A 19,716-nucleotide genomic window follows, 5' to 3' on the forward strand; every position below is an offset into this window, starting at 1 on the left:
CTGTGAAGTTCACGGGCAGCCGTGGGGACAATAGACAATGGGGGGGCGATGACGGGGGGCTTTGGTGGCCAAACGCAAGCTGTCCGCCACCCCAGCTCCTCCGCCAACTCTCTCATGACCCCCAAGGGGCTGGGGTCACAGTCTGGGGGTAGGGTGGGAAGGATGGCCTTTTTGGGGATTGGGGGGGTGGGGAGTCCTACTGTTCTGGACAGCCCCCCAAACCCGTCTTTTCATTATGCACCCCAGATGGGGTGCAAATTCATCCCTAAACTTGAACACTCAATCACACCCAAGGGCACAGAGGTCCCACAGTACTTTGCTAAAAGTCTGGGAGAGACGATGCAAAAATGCATCTGGGAAAGCCAAGTGAAAAGGCCTGCTTTCATTAAGCATCGTACCCTTCGCCTTTCGCTGTGGACCAGATTAGACCTATTCAAAAAAATGTTTTTCATAAACCCTGTGGAATATCACTTTTCCACATCAGGGTGGAAAATGCAATGGTAATTTCCAATGGTAAATCATTCAGTACATCATTTCATCATTTTTAAAGTTTCTGATATGCTACAATACATCCAATCCTTGATAAAGAGTTCACATCCTTGTTTCTATATGGCAAAGAATACCGTTTTTATAGTATGGTAAAGGTCATAGTGTGGGAAAAAAGACAGTAATTCATTGCTCCCTGTACACTCCACTTGTATCATAAGTGCTGAGAGCTCCAGGTATCCAAAGCCAACGCTTCCTCTGGAAGTGGCTGCTGCCGGGGCTCAGTGTCTGGGGTTGGGAGCAGAACGGTGCCTGCCGTGTGGTGCTGGAGTCCTCTGGGACCACTGAATCACAAAGGCTGTGATTAGCCCCTCAGGAGTCTGCGGCCTGGGCCGGCCTGGGTCTCTGCTGAGGCAAAGCCCTCCATCTGCTGGATATCACCCCGGAGGAGGGAGACGTGGGAGACCATTCAGACTAGAACACAGCAGAACAGAAATCTGAGGGATGTAGCAGGTATTCTCAGCTCCCAGAACAGCAGACTGTACAGGGATGTGAGGTGCAAAATGCTGACACCTTGACAGCAGATTCATTCAGTCCCAGGTTAGAATAAAAAGGGTGATTTTCTTAACTATAAATGTTCCATGTTTTAATATGAAGTACATTAGTTTAGCATTCAGGATACAAAAACACATATGCAAAATATAATGTGTGTCCTGTTCCAGGCTGCCTTTTTTGCACATAGTTTTTGTAAGCGCCATTTCAGACTGTATAGGGTAACTTTAGTGAGGAAACAAAAAGAAATAAATACTTGAGGTGAACTGAAAGCTATTAACACAAAGTAAATCTGTTATACTTTAGTGCTCATGTCTGAGGCTAAAGATTGTACACATGGTTTCATGCTTGACATGCGCCATTGCAAAAAATGAACATGCAGTAGTGCTGCCATGAAGGCTTTTGTACAAGAGCCTTGTTGGATTTAGAATAAAGCCATGACACTGGATTAAGAATGGTGTGGCAGAAAAGGGAAGTTAATTTGGCACACAGAGTAACTTCAGGCAATCAGTGTTACACAGCATGTATTGGAGAATAGCCAAATGTGGGAGCTTAAGGCCTGTGGTTGGCTGGTGTTAGTAAATGTAAAATGGTGGAAGGTCGATAATGGAGACACATTCAGAGATAGGGCTGGCGAGGCTGTATCAGTTTAGTGTGTTGTGGTAGAGAAGTTGCTGGTGGGAGACAGTGTTTTGAAGTTTCAGAGGTTGCTTCGATGGGGGAAGGGGGGCAGGTCATTCAGATGCCGCAGACGTCGAGGCAGATGCAGTAGGTGAAAGTGTCTCAATTTCACATCTCATCACCCAAGTTCAAGTGCGAATTTTGATTCAGCCAGTGTTGTTTTTATTCCCCTTATAACAGCTGGGAGAGGGGTATTGGACATTACTGGGGTCAGGGCGGGGGGACTGTGTCTGGAGTTCCTGAAATGGGGAGAAGAATGGGGAGACGGGCGTGTCGGCGGGGTGGACTATGAGATGGGACGAGGGCATGATTTGAGTGATCGGGTGGCATGGGAAAGTCACCTCCAAGTTCGAGTGAAAGGGGAGACTGAGATGGGGGGCGGGGCGGTTGAGGGGGGCAGATGGTTCCCTCAGAGTGGATGGTGGTTGGGGGAGACACATTGGGGCTGTTGGGGGATGGGGTACCATCACTAGACTACTCCTCCACTCCAACTCAATAGAAGTCATCCCAACATAACCCCCAGCCACCCCCCCTTTCTCTTCTTCCAAAAACTCTTGTATTGTGTGGCCCTCTTTGGATCAATGACTCCATGGCATTCTGCCCCATTGTGAAAGGGTGGGGAGCCAGGGAGGGGGGGCGCTGTAGATCTTGCACAGAAGAGAGGAACACTAACAGAGCTATCAATCAGCCCGGGGAATGTCAAGTGCAAGTTCACCCTGAAAAATCTACTCAAACAGCCCCCTGTCCCCAACGCCATCCATCCTTCCTGGGGGCCCCCTCCTGCGCTGTTGTCTCCTGCTTTCTTCCCTTCTTCACAAACTTCTTCCCTCCCGAGAATGAAGCTGTCACCCGCGCACACAGCGTTTGGTAGGAGGGGATGGCTCCACCGCTGCGTCCGCCGCGTCCTGCTTCTCCTCCGCGTGACTCCCTTCTGCTTCTCCGCTGGGCCTCCGCGTGACTCCCATCGCCTTTCATTGGCGCGGTGCTGCAGGCCAGCCCTGGCGGAGAGAGCGATCGCGGCTTTTTCACAGGCCGCTCTTCTCCCGTTAATCCCTAATTAACATGACTGATCTTCGGCTGTAATTAAGGCACTATTAAGCAAATGAGGGGCTGGTTGCTGCAAAGTCAAGCCATGGCAGAGGTATAAACCAAGAGCTATTTAGAAGGCAGAAGGCCTTCTTGTAGGTTATTAATTTTCTTTCCTTCCCTTGTCTTGAACATTAGTTTGCATGCATAATCTCAAAGGCCCCATTAGGAGTATCCTGTGTTAAGAAATATGCCAATTGTATTGATTTTGAAAGAGATACTCATTTAATGATGGTATGAAATTTACTGCATGATATAAAACGCTTAGGAAATCTAGGAAAAAATGATTAGGAATACAGTCTAGGAATGCAAATAAATAATTGAAAACATTTCACAAAGTGTTTGTGTAAAAAAAGCTATTTCTCATCACACAAAGGCAGTTACTGCATAAGCCCAGGCAACATATTTAACTTGACCTAGATGTCATGTGATGGGTTTAAGTGACAAAGTTGAGGTAATTTTTTCGGAAAAATCTATCAAAAGGAAAACTGCCTCTGCATTTCATTCCACAATGAATGTCTCCATGTAATTGATGATGGTCGTTAACCTATTTATTACCTGGGCTGGATGCTTTACAGTAATGACAGGACAATGGCGATGCCCTTTAAAGACGTTGCATGATGTTCCCTTTTAGCTTGCTAATAGGAAATAATTAAAATACACATGCATGCACTCTCACACACACACCCACACATGCTGAGGCCATGATCAATGATATTAGTGTCTGCTTGGGGAGAGTCCCATCAGTTATCTTTAGAGGTCTCTTACTCGCCCCCATCCCAATTATTAGTGCCTATCATAAAATGAGTCCTCAACACTTTTATTACTCCATAAACCCCTATAACCTTCCTGGCCTTTTGCCTCACCTTGTGTTTTAGATCATGAAGACCACTGTAAAAGGTGCAATTCAGATCTTTCATTGTCTCCTCCACTGTCTGGATTGTGGAGTGTCAAGGAATGGTGCACAAGTGTAATGTGGGTTTCCTGCCTGTGTGATTGGACATGAACTGATTCTCTGAAATCACCAGGCTATGGGCTCCTGTAGTTGCCAAAAGCATGTGGACTGACCATTCATTTTTGCTTCATGGGAAAAGTAGAACTGCATAGATAGTGTCAGTCATGATCAGGTTAGACTGCAGGAACATAATGGTGAATTTTAAATGACAGATTATTCTAGCAGGGTTTGCCTGATATTACTTGGATGGCAAAAATATGTATTTCACCATAGTTATGGTATGAAGTGTGATGAAAAATGAATGTTTTCATCTGTATTGTCATACCTTGTTCTCACCTGCACTCTTCCATCTTTTTCATCTTAATGATGACACACACTTGTCATCAGCTTCATTTTGTACGAAGATCATCATCATGTACGAGACTTATTTATCCTCATCTGCTTCACCGTGGCATTTGTGCTCACACAGTCATCAACCCAGTATTCATCTCTGTCAGCATCATTCTTCCATCTTCATCTTCATCTTCGCCATCATCAGTGCCACCCAGCACAGTGCTGACCAGCAAATTCCTCTTCTCTCCCAGGGGTAGGCGGAGCCTCAGAACTTGCCTTCCTGATGGAACCCAATGATGTCATAGCGGTGCGGGACCGCCCCCTGATGCTGGACTGCCTGGTGGAAGGGGAGGGGCCTGTTTTGATCACATGGCGCAGGAACGGAGTGCCAGTGCCCACCGGGCACAAGGCGAGCGTGCTGGCCAATGGGACGCTCCTGATCCAGAACTTCCAGAAGAGGAGGGAGAGCAACGAGACAGACGCCGGCGAATACGACTGTGCTGCGCAGAACCGATACGGCATGTTGGTCAGCCGCAAGGCGCGGGTCCAACTGGCATGTGAGTGAGCCACCAGGGCCGGGACATTTCTGCAGCTGACATTTGCCTGGCCGCCATCTGGTCTTTGCCACCAGTCTTGCTATTTCTGTGGCATACATATTTTGGGGGCCTCTGGTTCTCCTTTGATGCTTGGCCCCAGTATGCTAGAACTTTAAGAAGATACATCTCTTTCGCCACTCACTGTTAATATCAATCCATGCAAAGAACATCATGTGATTTTTTTATTTATAGTTTTTACTCTGGATTTAACAGAAAGTTATTTGTGTAATGACCTTTTTTTTTTTTTACTCCCGTTCTAATACTATTTACCTTTCTTCAGTCCACCTGAAACCAATTAATTCTGCTCCATGATGAAAAACAATCTCTAAAAAGTCAACTTTCTCCCTGAGCCCATGAGTTTATCTTTTGAGTAATCTGTTGTGTTTATTCAAATTTTCTCAATCCCTGAGTCACATTTCTGTCACATTACAAGGGAATGAGGCTTTACCCAAAAGAAAGTCTTCTGTTTTCCTTTGCATGTCAGTAAGAACAATTGTATTGACTATTATGTCATATGTGGTGGGCAGAATACACAGAATAGAAATATAATGATGCACATCTTTCAAAATATCTGTGTGGTACCACATATACTGTATACAACACAGAAACTTTTTAGTGCATTTAAAAATATATTTAGCAAATTACATGAAAAACACATTATCATATATAAAATATTCTTCAATGTAAAATTCTGAAATCTTTCATCCGTGTTTTTAAAAAATGGCAACAAAACATGGATCCCTTAACAGCATAGAAAAATCAGCAGAAGATTTTTTGCAGGAACATTAAAAACTCATTTCATATGTATGTGAGGTTCCATCCTGGTCAAAGCAGGCTTTTGTGTCTGTTCTCCATTTGATACTGCCCAGTGTACACCTAAATCATACCTGACAACCATAACCCCCATCTCCCTTTATCTTTCAAGCTTCTCAGTGGGGATAGCACATTTAATAACTCCCAATCCCATTTGAAAGAGTGAGCGACCTTTTCCTTACCCATTCCCCCTGACCCCTCCCTTTGGCCAAATAAAACCGAGGGGGGTTATGGGTAATCCAGCAGAATTATGGTTGTCACAGGGTTGGGTGGTGGTGCTCCCTCTGGGCAAGAGGTTACCATGGTAATGCACTTTCATTTAAGACCCCCACCCCAACATACACACACTGCCACACTCATATTGATTATGAAAAAGGTTATTTAGGCTTTGCCATTTGGCCTGCTGAAATGCCCTATTTGTGGCCTAATGTAATGGAAAATATAAATGGTCTTTTTTTCTAGCATTTGAGAAAATGACACATAGAAACACATTTGGAACATGTACTGTAGTTTATGGAGAATTATGGATGTCCCATTTTTCTGATTTTAATCCTGAATATTTATATATTTCAATTCCGTCAATAAGACATCGATAGAGTGAAGTGATTCCCTGAAAATATTGTCTGTCTTGTTTAGTTTATGAAATAAGGGTTCAGGTACACAACCCTATGTGGGATAAAAGTGTGCATGGAACATGCTGGAAGATAATCTCTCCACTCTCCCCCAGCTCTCCCCAAGTTCCACACTCACCCGGAGTCCATGTCTGTGGATGAGGGCGGTGTCGCACGCTTCCAGTGCCAGGTTAACGGCATACCAGAAGCCAGCATCGCCTGGGAGCGGGACAGGACTGTTCTGAGCACTCTGGATAAAAGGTAATGCAATAATAACCGATAATAATAACTAATAACTAAATCTCTCATTGGCACCTCAATTCTAGACTTAAAGTTTGTTGATAAAAAGGTATGAATGATTTAGTGTAAGCTCTGGAGTGGCACTGTGTGTGTGGATCCGTAACGTGACCTGTCTTGCCTCCGCTGCAGATACACTCTTCTGCCCGCGGGTATCCTGCAGGTGACGGGCGTGAGGCGGGCAGACAGCGGGGTGTACCGCTGTGTTGCCACCAACATCGCCAACACCCGCTACAGCCATGAGGCCCAGCTCAGTGTGGCGGGTGAGTGAGCCACCAAATCCTTCTGCTAGCGGCTAACCACAAAATCCACCTTCCTTTTTAACATCAGTGCAAATGGTGTTTATGTATCTCATTTTTCTCTTATCTCCCTCCCTCTTTCTTTTAATTTTTTCTTTTCATTCCCTCTTACGTCCTGTCCCTCCACTCTTTCCCGCTCGCTGCAGTGGCGGCCCCACGGACCTACAAGGAGCCAGTGATCCTATCGGGTCCCCAGAACCTGACCATCACAGTCCACCAGACGGCCATCTTGGAGTGCATCGCCACAGGAAACCCCAGGCCCATAGTGTCCTGGAGCAGACTGGGTAAGGCTGGGCTCCCCCTCTCAGTCCACATAGCTTCAGCTATGGAGCCATAGCAGCTGGCAGTAAGGCTAAAGATTATTATCTTAAAATACAGACAGACACTTCTGTCACAGCATTTCTAATTTGACTGTACTTCATGGCACACTTTAATATGGCTATGTTCTTCTGCCATAAGATAAACATGGATGATACCTTGCTTGTGCTTTTTGCAAATATCAATAAGACCATTGAAGATGTGTCATGTAAAGAGCACTGTGTCAGTGATGTACAGGGTTTAAATCAAGAGAGGCCTGTCTGTTCTCTGTTCTCCGCTGATCCTCTTCTCTGTGTAGACGGACGCTCCATTGGAGTGGAAGGCATCCAGGTTCTGGGGACAGGGAACCTGATGATTTCGGACGTGACGCTGCAGCACTCCGGGGTGTACGTGTGCTCTGCCAACCGGCCCGGGACCAGGATGAGGCGTACCGCTTTGGGGAGGCTGGTGGTGCAAGGTGAGGATGACACTACCACACACTCTGAACACCGCCTGAACTGGGCATCTACAGATCCCTGTTGTCCAAGATCCATGCAGTGTCCCATTTCAGCTTGACAGAGACTGATTTGACCATTTTAGTGCCCATGGAAAAACACCAGGGATTTATTCCCTTTGCCCAGTACAGTAAAATATAAGAGTTTGTATTTTAGTATTTTCTATTGACTTTTCTGTATTCAGTATCAGTGGCCAGTGACTGAGCAATGGACACAATCTCCTACGCTTATCACATAGTTCTTATTGGCTGCCATCCGAGGAAGACCTTTACATTAGAGTCATATGTGTGTTTCATGTTGCGGATACTAGTCATGTTTAAGGAACAGTGCCTCTAGAGGCTGCAGTTTTCATTCACAAATTGACAAGGGATGTACCCCTGTGAGAAATGCAAAGCCTGAATTGCTTTGGTATATATTCTGCAGATAATATGTAGAAATATAAACTTAATAAAGTCTGTGCAGATAACATAATGGACAATTATACTACATTATATTAATTGGCCCTTTATTTAACCTTACCTATTTAAACCCAAGGCTAATTCATGTTCTGCAGTTTGGCCTGTGCACTACCTTAAGACAAATAACAAAATGGTTCCTGGTCTATTAGAGAAGGGTCTGATCCCAGGTTAGAAAGCCTTTGTGGCCATTGGCTGGTGCTGTGTGACACAGATGGGGGGATGGAGAGGAATTAATGAGACTGGGGGTGCATTTGGGCAGGCCAGACTATATTAACCTACATTGGATTTGGCCATGACCTTAGGGGTGATTTTACACCCGCCCCCCGCTCACCTTTGCCCTGCTGCAGAGGAGCTGGGGTGTATGCCATTGGTGTGAGACACAAACCCCCATTTTATAATTAACCATTGATATTGGGCTCCAGCTGGACTGGGGTAATGGACCCCTCAGCTGCAAAGCTACAACCCACTGCTCCACACTGACAAAATCCATCCATCATCATGAACCTGTCTACATATTAATTCTCTTGATATTTTGGGGTCTTATTGTTAATACAATCGGAGGCCTTGTTCAGCTCACAATAACAAGAAACACAATAAAGCCATATACTGTATGAGTATAAAAAATAAAGGCAGCAGATACAACGGACATGAATATGTCTGTAAAATACAGCATTTAGGTTTCATCTCACCATGCATCACCCAATCAATTCATCTTCTATCAGACCCCCTCAACGGGATTGCGTCTGCACCCGTACAGGGAGAGGGCTGTCTAACACATTCATTCATTTATTGATTGATTTTGGAAAAGGAACGATGAGCCAAAACGCTGGTGTCCTCTGACAGATGTCAGCAATTCTGTTTTTATCTGTCCCTTTTTGCACTATTTACGGTATTTGACGGTAGCGTTCTGTTTTCTGTTTCCATCACTGAGTTTGCTCTATACAGTAGTTTCTGTATCCTTGCACCAAATTATTTGTTAGTGTTTGTAGGCTTTATATTCATGTGTGCTGTAGCCACTCTTTTTAATTGCAATGGAAAATCAGCATAGTTCCCCATAAACTCTGCATCCTCTTAAACATTGTATCATGCTATGTAATGTACAATTGTGAACAAAATCAAAGTGAACAAAACCAAGAACATGTCTGACCCGAAATTATGGTTATGGAACCACAGATTGGATTTTCAATCCCAGTAATAACAGAAATAAAGACAATGTAAAGAGACATCCATTGTTCAGAGTATGTATCTTAGACAGACTATCTACAATGACATAATTCTTTATATTTCAGCCACAGGAAAAGCATTTTCCTTGCAGAAAATTAATCTTGTTACTCGATACATGAGAGACAATAGATTCAATTATTATTCAGTCTCTGTATTGATTTGTACTGGGGTATCTATTGCTGCCTATATCAGTGTATATTTATTGGACAATGTGTAGTTGCGTGTAAACTGTTCAGTCCGTTCATTTTGTTAACCCTCCATTACCTCCCATTGTGTGTTGTTTTATCCTCTCTACATCTGGTTGGGCAGTTTTCTCAGTTAATATCCCTTGTTATATTATTTTGGTATGATATAGTTTGGTTAATCCTTGCATGAAGGTTTTCTGTCCATAATTTGTTTGTCTCTCCTTGGACACTTCATCCTTAGATATTATGTGTATGAGCTCATATCCATATATATATGTGTGCATATGTCCTTATATACGCCATCTGTCTGTCAATGTAAAAGGCTTGATGGGTTCAAAGAATCAACTTGAACTTGGACATCATTTGCCTTCTGCCTTTTGTGTCCCCACATCCATGGTCAAGTTTGAGGTCTGGCTGGCTGTCTCGGTTGTGCCTGTTTATGTATCCCCCCCCCCCCAAGTTCATGGGCTGGGGGGAGCAGAGTGGTCTGCCCTTTCACACATGCACATTTTGGCCCCAACCCCCCATCCCATCCCATGTCCCTGGCCTTGAATGCCCTAGTTGGGGGGATGCTAATGTTGGAACCCAGACCAGCTTGCATGTGGAACAGCCCGGGCAGATGCAGGCCAGAGATGGACAATAGATACCCGTCTGAGAGGGGGGGAGGGGGGGGCAGGGTGGAGGAAGGGGGAGGGAATAATTATGTCAGAGTGAAGGATCACCCCCTCACCTCTGACCTCTGACCCTCTCCCAGTAGGCCCCCAGGAAGTGTGTGTGTGTGTTTGGGAAAGAGAGGGGGTTGGGGTGGAGCAGTTTGAGGGGGAGGGGCATTGGGTTAGGGGAGGAGATTGATGGGTCCTGATGGAGGAGGGTGACACCCCCCTCGCTCCCTCGCTCTGGCCTTTGGGGACAGTTGTTCTCATCACAGCCCAGACTGAGGGGGACACTGGAACTGCCAAGTTCAAGGGACGGGGTCACTGGGAGAGGCCCCGGCACATGGGACATGGGCTATTGTGTTTGCACAACAGATTTTCCTGAAGGCAGTCTGTCCATATTCTCTCATCCCACGGCTTTTTAATATGGATTTTCATATGCAAGGCAGAAAAAAACTGGTTTATTCAACATTCTTTATAGCTTTTCACACAAGTCAGTTCTTTGAGGGTTATAATTCCTCCTTCATGGTGCTTTGAAGTCAGAGTTATGGTGATGGCCATTATTGTGATGGTTGTTTTTGAGAATGTACATTTCTCATTTTGTTTATAGGGATGTTTTTCCATTCATTGAAAATGTTTAGAATAAGTCTTCAGCATGGACCTTAAAAAGGCCTTATGATATGATAGGCAACAATCAGACTCCTCGCACAGAGTCAATGCTCTTTTAACTCACAGAAGAAGAATCTATTTTTAGTATTTTGATCTTATTTGCAATGCATCAAACATTTAAATAATAAGGTGTGGAAAGCTGGATGTATGCACTTTAAACTGACAGATAGTTAGAAATCAAGACACTTTTTCAACAAATCCTAAGAGTCAGTGAAATGTATATTCACTTGTGCAGTGTAAGATGTTTTTCTTCCTGGTCTTCCAGGAGTAGAGCAACAAAAACAGATCAGCCTTCAGCCAACCAGGTGCCAATAAAAAAGAGACAAAATGCTTTTCCTGTGCTGTCAATATAAAAAGGAAAGAAAAGGAAAACAGAGCACTGATTGGTTCCCGTGTTTAAATCACTGCCATCCAGGGCCGGGATGGCCCTCTCCTCACAAATAAACCATTCCAGTGAAGTTCAAGTGTGAAGTGCACTCGAGGCGAGGAGAGTGTGTCTGATCGGCCAGATTAATTACCCCCCTCCCCCCGTGCAGGGTCCGATTCAGGCCCTGTATGGAGGCCTGGAGTGGCCCCTATTCAGCCCCGCAATCCTCCCATCCATCTATCTTCTCCTACTCTCCTACCCCTCACCCTAACCTAACCGTCCCTTCCTCGCTGGAGAGCTGCAGTCTGGAGCTTCTGCTTTGTAAATACGATGACAATAAACCCTTCTGACACCAGGCAATGGTCACAATGCTGGGGCAGTCTGTGTGCTTACACACGGCGAGATGTTCAAGTGCAAAACCAACTCTGATGTTTTTCATGCTAATAGTGTGTGTTTGGTCCCTATATAAACTCTGTTAGAGTACATTTAACCCTGGGAATGTTGCTGTGTGTGGAACCACAGATCCTGAAGGAAATGGCTGTTTTTATGAAGAAGCTATAGGTGGGGATAGGTGACCTGGAGAGTTATGGAGTGTGCACTATATAGTATTTACACACAGTGGCCACAAGGAATGGTTTCATATTATCCCTTGGGGCTTGAAACGATCTTTGAATGTTGTTTAGATTTTTTTTATGATCAGCTTATGAGAGATTGTTGAACTTAACTGAAAGAATCACCCCACCACATCTCAGATCTCAGAAGATTGTGTAGTGTAGTGAGACCACAGCTAATACACAGTGAAGCTGATGCACACGGTCAAGTTCAGATATCCTTCAAGTTCAGCAGCCTTAATATTTAAACATGTGACTCCTTTCCTGTCTGCTTTTTGGACAGCACACCTGCTTCCCCTTCCCCTGGCCCAATGGTCTATTAAAATACAAAAAACAAAATCAACTGACACTCTTAATAAAATGATAATGACTGTGAGTAGGTATCTTTATAGAATTTTATAGAAGTAACGACAACAGAATAAAAAAAGTAAACTGTGTTTTCAGTGAAGGGCCCCCTTTTAAGATTTTACGAACCCATCAAATAAATAATCTATTTTTTTCCCACTCAATCAAAGGGACGGGGGCCTGAGGGTAAGAGCACAGGGGATAAAATCCATCCTGATTGATTAATGTCTCTGCACTAAAAAAGGGCCTCCCCTGCACCCCCTCCCTCCTGCGCTCTCTTCCCAGAGTCGCTACAATAGGTCTGAGAGGAGCCTCTTTCTCTGGGGGGGTGGTGAGAGATCAATGAGATGCAAGGGGCCGTGGGTCCTGGTTCTGCATATATATATATATATATATGGCCATTGTGTTTGCATTGAACCGGGTGTCAGGTCTGGTGCTGAACCCACATCTGTCCTCCGGGCGGGGTGACTGTCCGTTTTAAGGGCCTATTGTCACTGCTGTTGTTAAAGGTTCTGCCTTCTTCAGGATTTCACCCTGAGGTCAGGTTTATTTGTGTTTTTATGTCTGTGCATTTGGGTGTCTGTCTGCCTGCTTGTGTGTCCATGTTTGACTTGGGCTCCATCTCCTTAGTGTAAGTGTGGACCCTGTTAGTGTGGACCATCTCCTTCAGACCTTTTGTTCCTTAAATGTCTGCTTCAGATACACTTGTCCTCAAGCACATGCATACACATGCTCAAACTGGTCTACTTTAACGCAGTAGTTGCTTTATTATCCCTGCCATGATTATTGGAAGTTATATTTCCCTCAAATTTGATAAACACTACTTCAATCACTTTATTTTGCAGTTGTTGAAAAAGGTTTTCAGAAAATCATTTATTGGTAACTGAAAACACTGACTCGTGAGCAGGCTTGCTGAGTTACCATGTTTCCCTGTTTTTATTTATTTATTATTCTTATTCCTGGCAAATCTGTGCCTGGTTACAAATATAATTTGGGCCCAAGCATGTTGGGTCATCAGATTACCGATTGCTTTTTGAAAGGTGTATGCTGCCGCCTACTGTGTAGTTCTAGTATTGCATGATCCTGAAAACGGTCTTGCTCTTCGATTCCAGCTCCCCCAGAGTTCCTGCAGTGGCCGCAATCTGTCTCAAAGCCAGCAGGGGGCAGTGCTGTGTTTACCTGCTTGGCTCAGGGCGTCCCAGAGCCGCATCTGATCTGGCTGAAGAACGGCAAGATACTGACTCCGGGAGACAATGTGAAACTCACCAACAATAACAGGTGAACTTTTTTTCAGAACATTCAGTGTTCTGTATCGAAAGTCAAAAACGCCTGTGAGGGTGAAATAAAAAAGTTATGATATAAAAATCAATAGGAAGTATTGGCTTTATTTGACTTTAAAACAATTTAATTAGTCATTAGATTATGCCAATTCCAAACATTTACGCTTGAGAAAATAAATTGTTAGTTGATTGAATAAACGGCTGTAGTTTTTGGAGTTTACCTCAATGCAATTCTTCCTGTCTGCCACACGATGTCAGTATTGTGTTATGTCTTGTCAATGAGGTCCCCTCATGATTTCTGCTGAGGCAGTTCACAACTACAGTTAGAGTAACGTATAGCAACAGTTGCTGAAAGATAATTGCTTAATTTTGTAAGCTCTAGCAGCATTCCTACATGCTCTCTCCTATCTTTTATTCATTTTTTAAAATATTATTGTTATTCCCCCAATCTCCTCCAGCACCCTTGCAGTGACACGCATCACCTCAGAAGATGAGGCCATCTATCAGTGCATAGCAGAGAACACCGCGGGCACCAACCAGGCCAGCGCTCGCCTGGCGGTCTCCCTGGCCAAGGAGCTGCCCGAGGCCCCCCAGGACCTGAGCGCCACTGCCCTGTCCACCACCTCGCTGCAGCTGAGCTGGGCACAGCCGCCCCCCGAGGTCACCGACGGGATCATCGGATACGTGCTCCACATCCGCATGATCGGAGGTGAGGCTGGGACTGACCAACAACGCGATCGTTTCTCTGTTGAAATAGTGTGTTCTCTAACTCTCTGGAACAGTGATACTATTGGCCAGGTCTTCGAAAAGTTGTCTTCATCTCAGTGGGACTAACCTGGTGAAATAATTGTTGAATAAAGAAATATATATTCTGTGTTGTTGTTTCCCTCAGAGCCAGACAGCCGAGAGCTGCAGGAAGCCGTTAGCAAGACCACGTTCCAGCACGAATTCAACAACCTGGAATCAGCCACCACCTACTCCATCTACCTCAAAGCCTATTCCCCCTTAGGAGCCAGCCAGCAGTCTAACACGGTCTTTGCTACAACACTAGGGGGCGGTAAGTCACTGTTTGCAGGCTGATTGTGACGATACAGGGACGCAAATGATGATGAATGCTGTACTTTTTTTAGGCCCGTAAGATGCAAATGTATTTTGTTTTTTTTTATAGCAACGACTCATTATTACTGATAATTTGGTGCTAACTTGCGATTTCTCTCTCATACTCTCTCCTGCTCCATTTCTCTTCCCCCCCGCCATTCCTTTCCTTTATTGTGCTGTCTCGCTGTCTGTCTCACTCTTTACCTCTATCCATGCGCTCTATCCTCTATTCCTCCCTCTATCCCTGACCTCTACTGCTCTGCTCATGCTTGCCTCCCCCCATTCTCTCTTTCTCTTCCTCCCCCTCTCCCCTGCAGTGCCCACTGCCCCCAGCTTCTTCACCAAGGTGCTGAACAGCACAGCTCTGCAGGTGTTCTGGGAGCTCCCGAGCAAGGCTGGCAGACTGGTGGGCTTCAAGCTGCTCTACCGCAAGGTTCCTGACCCAGACTTCCAGGCGCCCTATGTGTTACCCAGCCAAATCAACACCCACACCATCTCTCACCTCGGTCAGTCAGCCCGCCGCCCGCACTGTCTGCACTCATAATGCCAGTCAGTCCTACTGTAGGTACATACTCCAAGATGTAACTACTACCCACCTGGTACTGTAGGTAGATACTGCGGAATGTGACCTTTACCCACCTGGTAGATTAAGAGCATAGCTACGCTCTCAGTCACTCAGTGCTTCATAAACGATAACATCATTACTCATGGAAATGTTGTCTTTAAGCAACAAGCATGCATAGTGGGTATGAATGTAGCAGTGGTTTTCTGTGCACAGCCCAAAGGGTTCGATCTAATAGTGTAACACACTCTTTGGCAGCTGTTGGTGAAAAGGTCCAATAAGACAAGTGCAGGAAAGAGAGGCGATTGGATCCAAATCCTTATTTGCCTTTTTCCTCCTGAGTTTAACAGCTTTATGTTTTATGAAGTGATTAACAGAAGATTGCATTATCTATAATAAGCTGGAAAACTCATTTCAGAGCCAGCAGCGGTGTACGAGATCAAACTGGTGGCCTACAATGGCAATGGAGACAGCGATGGCAGCATGCGACTTGTGTCTCTGGCTGAGGAGGGTACCAGCGCCAAGACCAGCACTGGTAAGAGACAAACACAGCCAAAACCTTGAGCCAAGTGGGACAAACAGACTTTGGGTTTGACACGAATTTTTTTTTCCACTGGATGTGGGATGGGCCCGATTTCTTATACAGTATTACACTACACCACATCCACCACATCCAGCTTCATAACAGTGTTCTTGGCGGGTTTGCGGTAGTGTCTAAAACCAGACTACTATATTTGCCTCCTCATACAAATTTTTCATCAAGTGTATGCTGGGCAGACAGCTATAGTCCTGGAGGACTACTGTGTGCCAGGTTTTTGGGTGCATTTCACAAATTAAGCCCTTCATTTAAGTAACCGATTGGCCAGAGGACCCACACACCTGCTGTTCAAGCTCTAAATTCGCTGTAAAATTTTAAGGAAACCATGAAAACCTGCAGACGCTGTGGCTTTCCAGTGCACCCCTGCTGTATACTGTAACTAATATACTCTACTGATGAGAGTGACTTTGCCACCTGAAAGTTACTGCAGGAGATGAATGAGGGAAAATGTGATAAAGGTAATGAGGTCAACCCTGAGGTCTTCAGTGGGTTCTGTGGTAATGGATTCAGTGCTCAATGGGGTCTCTGTGTGGGGACTAGAGAAACTCAGCTCCACTATATTAGCATGGGCAGACAAACAGTGCTTTTGTTCTCATTGAAACAAGCAGGGTTGTGTTTTCAGCTTGTTTTTCTGTATTTGGTTTCGTAGACCAGGTACCACAGACGAAGAATGAGGCCCCCTTTGACAACAAATGTGGAATGATGTCATTTTATTCCAACCCTAATAGCCCCCAATAACGGTGTGGGCTAAATTGCCATTACAATCTCATTATGTTTGTGTGGATATTGGCCTTTTAGCCAGAAGCGTTCATTAGTAATTAAAACAGCAGTGCTGTTTGTGTCATTTGGGCCCACAGTGGTGCGTTATAGCTGGTTCCACAGCAGCTTGTTCCAGAGTCACGATGTAGAGTGCCCTGTCACCACTTCAGGATCCATTATGAATCGAAAGGTTAAGCAGGGAGGTGACTGCACATAGCACGATCTCTATATGTCTGTGTTGTTAGTTTAATATGTACATATCTCTTTGTACACAGCTACTGAGACTTCCAAACCTTTTCAGGGCCTGATAAAATGAGCACCGTCTCTACCTGAGTACCCCGTCTCCACAACATGTTTTAGTGCTGACACCCTTGTTCAACACGAACTACGAACTACAGTGGCTGTTAGCATTTATCAGAATTTACTGTAGCCTACATGACAGCGTATGCAATTTACTGTACTATTGAGCCGTATAATGCGTATGTTTAGCGCAGTATAAATATGTCACTGATTACAGTGATAATAATATTACTAAGGTACTAAGGTTTATTTTATATCTAAGTCTAGAATCTGTCAAATAACTACAGATTCGTAACAGGAAAAACATTGTTTCCATTTGTTGAGGAATCCCTGGATGGCAGTGTACAGAATTGTACAGAATAACAAAGCATAGTCTGACTAAAGTTCTATTGATATGTAAAAAGGGCATTTTGATTATTATACTATGTTCTGTGCATTGCTGTCTCTTTGTGTTAATTAGGCTGTGTTGCTTCACCTTTGAGTGCCTGTGTGTGTGTGTGTGTGTGTGTGTGTGTGTGTGTCTGTACCTTGCTCAGCGCTGATGGTTCCCCTGTGCCCGTGTCTTTGAGCAGGTGGGGAGTCTGTGTGTAACTGCAAGCAGGAGGGGGAGAGCTCCATGACGGGCATCGTGGTGGGCATCCACATTGGCATGGCCTGCATCATCTTCTGCGTGCTCTTCCTCATGTTCGGATACCGCCGCAGGTAAGGGCAGCCTGGAGGCACACAGCACGCCGTGCTCACTGCGCTCGGTCTCTGTGCCTGTAGGTCAAACACCGCTCTTCATGTCTTTAGCGTTTCCATTCATCTGAATTCCTGAGGCAGAATCTGTCACATTTTCATATCCCAGCATTTATCAGAACCGTACCACCAAGTGCGTAATTTATATTAGCTATTCATGACACTATAACAGATTATAATCTCAAGGCGTGTTCATTTTTATGCAGTGCGTTCGATCGTAAAGTCATAACTCAGTTCACTAAAGCCGCTTGATGTTTTAAACATATATTTGAGTTAGGTCTATATATTATTTTTAATATAAACCTGAACACAGTCAGTAAATAGAATTTCTGTCTAGTTATACCCTTGCAAAAGCAATAACCTCAGTGGTTATTTGAACAGAGTGCTTTGTACGGTACATTATGATCTTTACAGACTGTATTGACCTGAGTGAGTTTAATTCAATCTATAAAAATCACATAAGCAATCGTTTACTCCAGTCTGTGGAAACCATGGATCTGGTTGATGGTTTTTCTGTCATCGCCACAGGAAGCGTGCCTCCCGGTGAGGTGACTCCTGTGTGCACTCTCTTCAAAGTCTGCATCACCATCCCTGTCATGTTAATCAGTGGTGGTGGGAAGGCCATTATAAATTCATGAGCTCACCTCCTGTGGCACCTCATCCGCATTAGTCTGCCCTGCTGAATGTTCCTCTAACAGAGCCACATAAATCATGGCAGCGCATGCTTCACATCCTGCGCACAGCTATGGCCAACACGTGTCCTCACTGGTCTGTATCTCAAACAGTTCAAACAAGGGAATGTGGAAATTCACTGGCTGAAGGTTGCATTCTGCAGTACTGGTGCAGGTGCGGAGCCTGCAATCCAAAGATTGTAGGTTAAATTCCTAGTAGCCATGAGCAGCCAGTAAATGCATGCATATTCTAGGAGTGTGAGTGATTGAGGCACTGATGTTGTGCCCTTGACCTGGACAGGTTGTATGTAAATACTGCAAGTAAGGATGTCTGCAGAATAGATTATACATTCACAATGTATATTTCACATAAAGAAAATCATTGAGACTGTACTTTCAGGGCAGTGGTTACAGAGTAAGACTGTACTTTCAGTGCAGTGGTTACAGAGTGAGACTGTAGTTACAGGGCAGTGGTTACAGAGTGAGGCTGTATTTACAGGGTAGTGGTTACACTGTGAGACTGTACTTTCAGGGCAGTGGTTACAGAGTGAGGCTGTATTTACAGGGTAGTGGTTACAGTGTGAGACTGTAGTTATAGGGTAGTGGTTACAGTATGAGACTGTACTTTCAGGGCAGTGGTTACAGAGTGAGACTGTAGTTACAGGGCAGTGACTACAAACTGATACTGGGGCTTTAAAGTGCAGCAGTGGGGCTTTGGAGAGGCTGCTCTCAGAGGAACACAGCCCACAGGCTGACTTGTGAAACTGACTTGTGGGCCTTTCTGGCTCCAGTCTGTTCTGCAGGAAGGGGACCCAGGACAGCTGGTCTGTGCCCCAGGGGGAGGCAGGAGGGCCTGTGGGTCAGAGGAGCATTCCTAAAGAAGGGGCTGCTCGCCCTCCAGAAGTTATAGAGCTAGTGACTCAGGTAAGCACACCTCTACTTGTTATTACTATGATAATGCACTTTCCATATTGCCTTTGCTAGTACATACAGCTGAGATGTTTATTTGTTATAGGCATGCACAATAATATCATGTATTAGCATCAACAGATAATAGCTTATAGCAAACATTATACAAATTTAATCAGTCTTGCTAAAATGATGGCCGATATGCTGGGCCAATATGAGGATGCTACATGCATACATCAAAGAAGTGAAGCTTTTGATGTACAATATAAGATATTAAACATTAATAGTAGGAATAGTGTTATCTAGCACTAGACCACATGAATCTGCGCAATGCTGTTGGGGCCCTGTAATTGACCGGAGCATAAAGGCATTTTCTCTCTCTGCCTGTAAACAGACTCCCGGAGCAGCTGGGCAGGGCCAGTCTCACCCAGGGCAGTGCCAGGTCCTCATCGAGCAGCACCCGTCTCGACAGCCTGGCACGGGCACTGGCTAGCACAAACACCCCACCAACCCCCCAAAAACACGGCTGTGTACTGGCTTCCCCATTTCGCCTGCCCGCCTATATACCCCTTGGTGTCCCTGTGACACCAGGGACAGCCATAGTCTTACCTGCCTCAGAAGCTGCTAACAGAGGGGTCCTTGACTGGTACTGGAGCATGTTTGAACTGCATTGTACCACACAGTCAGACTCTCAAAGTGACAAGTTCCAGTTATAGTGTTTGTCTCCTTGATGCCACGTTTGTGCGCTGCCTTAGACATGCCCACTAT

At 45.0% G+C, this 19,716-nt stretch overlaps 1 protein-coding gene across 1 annotated transcript; it reads left to right on the forward strand.

Annotated features, from left to right (window-relative positions):
• The first annotated feature begins 48 nt into the window (after positions 1-48).
• On the forward strand, positions 49-19,441 carry LOC133132187 (immunoglobulin superfamily DCC subclass member 3-like). The gene is made up of 14 exons (XM_061247504.1): positions 49-148; positions 4,324-4,650; positions 6,230-6,374; positions 6,543-6,673; positions 6,856-6,993; positions 7,326-7,484; positions 13,146-13,311; positions 13,772-14,022; positions 14,206-14,370; positions 14,729-14,917; positions 15,392-15,508; positions 17,203-17,332; positions 18,831-18,963; positions 19,343-19,441. The coding sequence occupies exons 1-14, from the start codon at positions 49-51 to the stop codon at positions 19,439-19,441; spliced, it is 2,250 nt and encodes a 749-aa protein (XP_061103488.1).
• The last annotated feature ends 275 nt before the right edge of the window (positions 19,442-19,716 follow it).

The sequence above is a fragment of the Conger conger genome, chromosome 1 (genome assembly GCF_963514075.1).
Source record: "Conger conger chromosome 1, fConCon1.1, whole genome shotgun sequence".
Taxonomy (NCBI): Eukaryota; Metazoa; Chordata; class Actinopteri; order Anguilliformes; family Congridae; genus Conger; species Conger conger.

What these genes read in the sequence shown, in the direction of transcription:
- LOC133132187 (XM_061247504.1), top strand. Translation starts at nt 49, where the DNA reads ATGACGGGGGGCTTTGGTGGCCAAACGCAAGCTGTCCGCCACCCCAGC. An exon ending in GCTGGGGTCACAGTCTGGGG is followed by an intron (nt 149 to 4,323) that starts GTAGGGTGGGAA and finishes AGTGCTGACCAG; the next exon opens with CAAATTCCTCTTCTCTCCCA. An exon ending in TTATAGAGCTAGTGACTCAG is followed by an intron (nt 18,964 to 19,342) that starts GTAAGCACACCT and finishes GCCTGTAAACAG; the next exon opens with ACTCCCGGAGCAGCTGGGCA.